Source organism: Oratosquilla oratoria, chromosome 41 (assembly GCF_046742065.1).
Source record: "Oratosquilla oratoria isolate Oo_2021 chromosome 41, ASM4674206v1, whole genome shotgun sequence".
Classification (NCBI taxonomy): domain Eukaryota; kingdom Metazoa; phylum Arthropoda; class Malacostraca; order Stomatopoda; family Squillidae; genus Oratosquilla; species Oratosquilla oratoria.
In genome coordinates, this window is record NC_134817.1 from 40,825,082 (window position 1) to 40,830,495 (window position 5,414).

General features: G+C 41.7%; 1 protein-coding gene across 1 annotated transcript; it reads left to right on the forward strand.

Moving 5' to 3' along the window:
• Positions 1-731: 731 nt before the first annotated feature.
• Positions 732-1,959, forward strand: LOC143021168 (uncharacterized). Its single transcript, XM_076178460.1, has 3 exons — positions 732-826; positions 919-1,210; positions 1,849-1,959. The coding sequence occupies exons 1-3, from the start codon at positions 732-734 to the stop codon at positions 1,957-1,959; spliced, it is 498 nt and encodes a 165-aa protein (XP_076034575.1).
• Positions 1,960-5,414: the final 3,455 nt, after the last annotated feature.

The following is a 5,414-nucleotide window of genomic DNA, read 5'->3' on the forward strand; positions in this document are numbered from 1 at the left end:
AATTACAGCTTTGGTCTGAAAAGTAGCTAATAAATTTTAACACAAGTAAATGCAAGGTAATGCACATAGGTGAAAATAACAGTAAGTACGATTACAAGTTATTTAGAAATTCGTTAACAAAAGTGAATAGTGAAAAGGATCTCGGCGTAATTATCAGTAATGATCTAAATCATCTAAGCAATGTATTTCAGCTAAGAAAGCAAATAAGATTTTAGGACTGATTGAGCAATCTCTTGACTTCAAAAGTTCATCACTCATTAATTAACAAACTATATACATCGTTAGTTCGTCCACATTTGGAATATGCTCTGTTTCCGCACGGTCAGCGAATCTCATTAAAGACATTGAAAGATTGGAAAAAGTACAATGGCGAGCCACAAAACTTATTTCAAATATCAAAAATAAATCATACGAAAATCTACTAAAACATATGAATCTATTTTCCTTAAAAAACGTAGACTCCGAGGTGACTTGATACAGGTCTTTAAAATTCTATAGGGAATTGACGACATCAAAAGTGACAAAATTTTCACACTGATTGAGAATCAGACAAGAAACAAAGGTCTTAAATTGTCAGGAAATAGATTTAATTTGGAAGTGGGTAGAAACAACTTCGCCAACCGTGTAGTTAATGAATGGAATTAACTTCCTGCAGAGGCAGTGCAGTGTAGTTCAGCTCGAAGCTTTAAGAATTATTTAGATAAGCACCTAAGCAAGATGCTGTAATGACGATGGAGGCACCTTTCCTCTCCCACAGAGGGGAACCCTTCCGTCAGGTAGATGGTGTTGCGATGGGATCACCCCTGGGTGTCCTATTTGCCAACATGTACATGGCTGCTATAGAAACTAAGACCTTCAATAGTCACCATAGACCGAGGATTTACGCCAGATATATTGATGATATTTCATTTCCGTCAGAGAAAGCAGCGATACCAGGAAGTTAGTAGACGCCCTCAAAGCCAATTCAGTCCTCAATTTTACCATCGAAGGGAATAAGGACAAAACCCTTCCTTTCCTTGATGTCCTTGTCGAAAAGAAAGAGGACCATTACGCTACTTCTGTCTTCACAAAAGATACCAATGTTGGGCGTTGCCTAAATGCCAGGGGAGATTGTCCAGATGCTTATAAGAGGTCTGTAGTTGGTGCTTACGTCAGGCGGGCCTTCTCCCATTGCAGTACGTGGAAAGCTGTTCATACAGAATTTGAACTTGTTAGACAGGTGTTAACGAATAATGGCTTCTCTTGTAACACCATAGAAGATGTCATTAGGAGGAATATGGAAGAGTTTCACACCCGAGTGAAGACCACTGCTGACAACGCGGAGAAAACCCTAATGATTTACCATAAGATAGATTTTGGCACTGCTTACAGACAGGAAGCCGATACCCTTCGTAGGATTATCTCTAGAGGTGTTTCACCTCAGGAGCCCTACGAAAGGGTCTCACTGAAAGTCTTCAGCCGTCCCAGCCTGATTGCCTCCCTCGTGATGAAAAGCAGCACTTTCCCCGCGTGTCCAAAGGAACTTAAAACCGGGGTAGTATATAAATTAAAATGTTCTGAAGGGGCATGCAAGCCCCTCGATGTTAGCTACGTCGGCTATACCCTCACTACCTTAAGAAGACGACTGCAAGCTCACCGTAACAACGGAGCCATCCACCAAAATTTTGTCGATGCCCACGATAAAAAGCCGCCCCTAGTAGATCTCATAAGAGATACAACGATCATCCACCATGATAACAATTATGGAAGTTTAGTAGTAGCTGAAGCAGTGAGCATCGCTTTACAAAAGCCTATTTTAAATGTACAGATATCATCTGATTATGTGCTCCCCTCCAATAAAAAATACAGACCGTCACCACGGGACAAAAACCCGCATGGGAATTGTGTCTAGACTACCGGGAACGAAAATCCCACATCGGGAAGCTTGTCCCGGTTACTCTTCCAGTCTTAGTGGAGTAGACAGATTTCCACTATACAAGTGACCTCTCCCTGGCGTTTTTACTCGAACTTATATACCCATGTTTGTCTTGATGTAGTGTATTTCCCTGAAGACGACCATTTATAATGGTTGAAACAGCTGTCGGTAAAATGAATCAACATTCTAAAGCCTTTCACTATTTCCTACAGAGCTTGAATTATGAAGAAAAAAGGAAATACAGAGAGTTAGAGAAATGTTCTCTTAAAATCATTGACGCCACTTGTGCTTTTGCATTTAACAGGAATTGTTTACAAGAAAGACTTTGCCCAATATATAATATATATATATATATATATATGTATATGTATATATATATATATATAATATATATATATATATGTGTGTGTGTGTGTGTGTGTGTGTGTGTGTTTGTGTGTGTGTGTGTGTGTGTGTGTGTGTGTGTGTGTGTGTGTGTGTGTGTGTGCGTGTGTGTGTGTGTGTGTGTGTGTGTGTGTGTGTGTGTGTGTGTGTGTGTGTGTGTGCGTGCGTGTGTGTGTGTGTGTGTGTGTGTGTGTGTGTGCGTGTGTGCGTGTGTGTGTGCGTGCGCGTGTGCGTGTGTGCGTGTGTGTGTGCGTGCGTGTGTGTGTGTTCGTGTGTGTCTGTGTGTGTATGTGTGTTTGTGCTCGCATTTAATCATAAATAAATTCATACACACACACACATACTTGGTCTCCCGTGTCCAAATAGTAATCAACAAGTATTATCTACATCCTTCGCTTGTTCAACCTTCACCTCAGCCACTTAATCCTCCTGACGCACCTACACTGCTTCATCCTTATCCACTTTCTCCTCCTCCTCTTGTCTATCATCTTTCGCTTCTTTTACCTTTCATACTACGCCTTGTTCTTCTTTTCTTTCTATCCATAATCCTCCTTTTTCTCCTCTGCTCTCCGTTCTTCTCCTATCCCTATTATTCCTCCCCCTCACCGTCACCCTCCGCAATGAATACGTATTGTTCATTCAGAAGAACAAATTGCAAAAGACACCCCAACATTACGCTTACCCTGCTTTCTTCCTATACACACTATTCTCAGCCTTCCTGCTCAGTGTTCAAAAGTCTATTTTGGCATGCTTGCTACCGCGGGAATAACCTGAAACCATTCTTCTCCGACTCCCACACTTGCAGACACCCCCCCCCCAAAAAAAAACGGGGTTAGTGAAGAGAAAAGAATCCGTTTGTAATGAGATCTAACTGTTTGTCATCGCCGAGTAAAAGATTTTTAAAGGCTTCCATCCCATGCAAATTGGATTGGATTTGGTCTCGGCGCCGGGAGTAGGGTATGATCGCTCTGTCGATCTGACAGGTCCGAGCCGGTGCTTCCCCGAATGTAATCCGTCGCCTACGTGACATTAATGATTTCATATCGGTGCCAGATTTTATAGTTGATGTCGGCTGTGCAATGCTCATTAATTTAATCGTTACCGGTTGTACAATTCTCAATGTTGCCGACCTGTATAAATATCTCAATTTAGCTCTCTCGACAACGCTATAAAAGCCTCGTTTCATCGTTACGGGTGTTTTTATTCCAATGTGCAAATACCTAATGAACCTACTGAGCCTTCGATCTCCTCCAAATTACGGTAGGTCTCCCTGAGTTCGACTCCAAAAGGTTCTCGGTGAATGAAACTTCTGGCTGGTCCTGAATACTCAGAGGTCAAAGGTGATTGTTTTACTATGGTATTCGTGTGCTTTACTTATTTGTAGAACTAAAATACAGGAGTCGAGGTATAGGTTCTTAATCCCTACATTTTGAATTTTGTCCAGTGGTTTTCAGGATTTATATTGTTTGAAGTGTTGCTCGGGCCGGTCTTCATACACCCTGTTCCTATGGAATATAATCTTTTCGTAACTAGGTCGCACTTTTCCTGTTACTGTGGCTTCCGTAGGTACATTTTTATTGGAATATATTTAGTATCTCTAGTAATCTCCTTTCAGTATAAGGGAAGGAGGTTAAGTTTCTTCAAATACATTGGCGGTTATCATTCATTCATTGAATTACCTGTGGTACATCCCTACGCCTATACCAGCACCCTCGCTAACACCCCAACAGTTCAAGAGCCAGGGGCCATTTATTCACCGGAATTTACTAAAAATCTAATGGGCATTTTTGGAAAAGGGCAACCCTGGTGGCATTAAAAATGGGATACGTATAAGTAGTCAACATAGTTATTGAGGAGGTCTAATTTTGCAGAAAGAAGTAGAAGATGAAAGTGATGTTCTGGAGGAAAGCTATTCCTCAGATGAAGGAAAAGACTTAGGAATACTGATTATGTGTTCTATTTTGGCTTGGACAGGGTTCGTTAAAATACCTTAACAATTGTAGTGAAGCAGTTTTAAAATAAAAAAATTGAAAGACAAATTTTTGTTATTAAAATTAGCTGCCAAGGCAATTTCCAGGTGTGTGCACAATTAGATAGAAATAGAGATAGAGACATATAACGATGAGCCATCTAATAGGCGAAATTTGAAACAACCACATGAATGGAACGCAGAAAAAAGTCTTATTAAAAAACTATATAATTGCATATGGTCGTAGGAGATATAAACGCCAAACTGGTCCGTAAAAACTGGCCTCTTTATGTTATTTCCACTTTCCCATTAATATTTAGTAGACATTGCGGCTGATCGATTTTGAATCAGCAAAACATTTTTATTACATTCTGTGACTATCAAGTACAGCCTGGAGGTATTGGAGGAGGTGTATGTGTGTGTATGTGTGTGTGTGTGAGTGTGTGTGTGTGTGTGTGTGTGTGTGTGTGTGTGTGTGTGTGTGTGTGTGTGTGTGTGTGTGTGTGTGTGTGTGTGTGTGTGTCGTGTGTGTGTGTGAGTGTGTGTGTGTGTGCGTGTGTGTGTGTGTGTGCGTGTGTGTGTGTGTGTGTGTGTGTGTGTGTGTGTGTGTGTGTGTGTGTGTGTGTGTGCATGCGAGTGAGTGTGTCTGTGTGAAATTTGTATGTTAAAGTAGGTGCATTTTTCTAGGTGAAGATCTACATTTGGATTATGTAAGCTTGGTATTAGGTTTAATTGTAGACCAAATTCAATTTGTAGGTGCATTTGTAGGTGTACTTCTGTTCGTGCATTTTTCTCTTTGTCTCTTTTTTTCTCTCTCTATCTTTTTTTCTCCTCTGTCTGTTTGTCCACCTCTAATATTTTTTTGTATACACAATCCACGGACTCTCTTCGCCATCTCCGGCTCCGCCGGGGCTTGGCTGCGCTCCGCGCTCTAATCCCACGATAGGGATTCCGTGCTCGGGATCCCGGTGTTTTGAGGTTCCGCCCTGAGGCCGAGCCCGATGCCCGAACCCCAAGGGACCTTTTTTTCCTGGTCAGTTCAAGGGAACATGGCGACCACTGACGACTTGCGACTACTGAGGACTTGCGACCACTGGCGACCTGCGACCACTGAGGACTTGCGACCACTGAGGACTTGCGACCTTT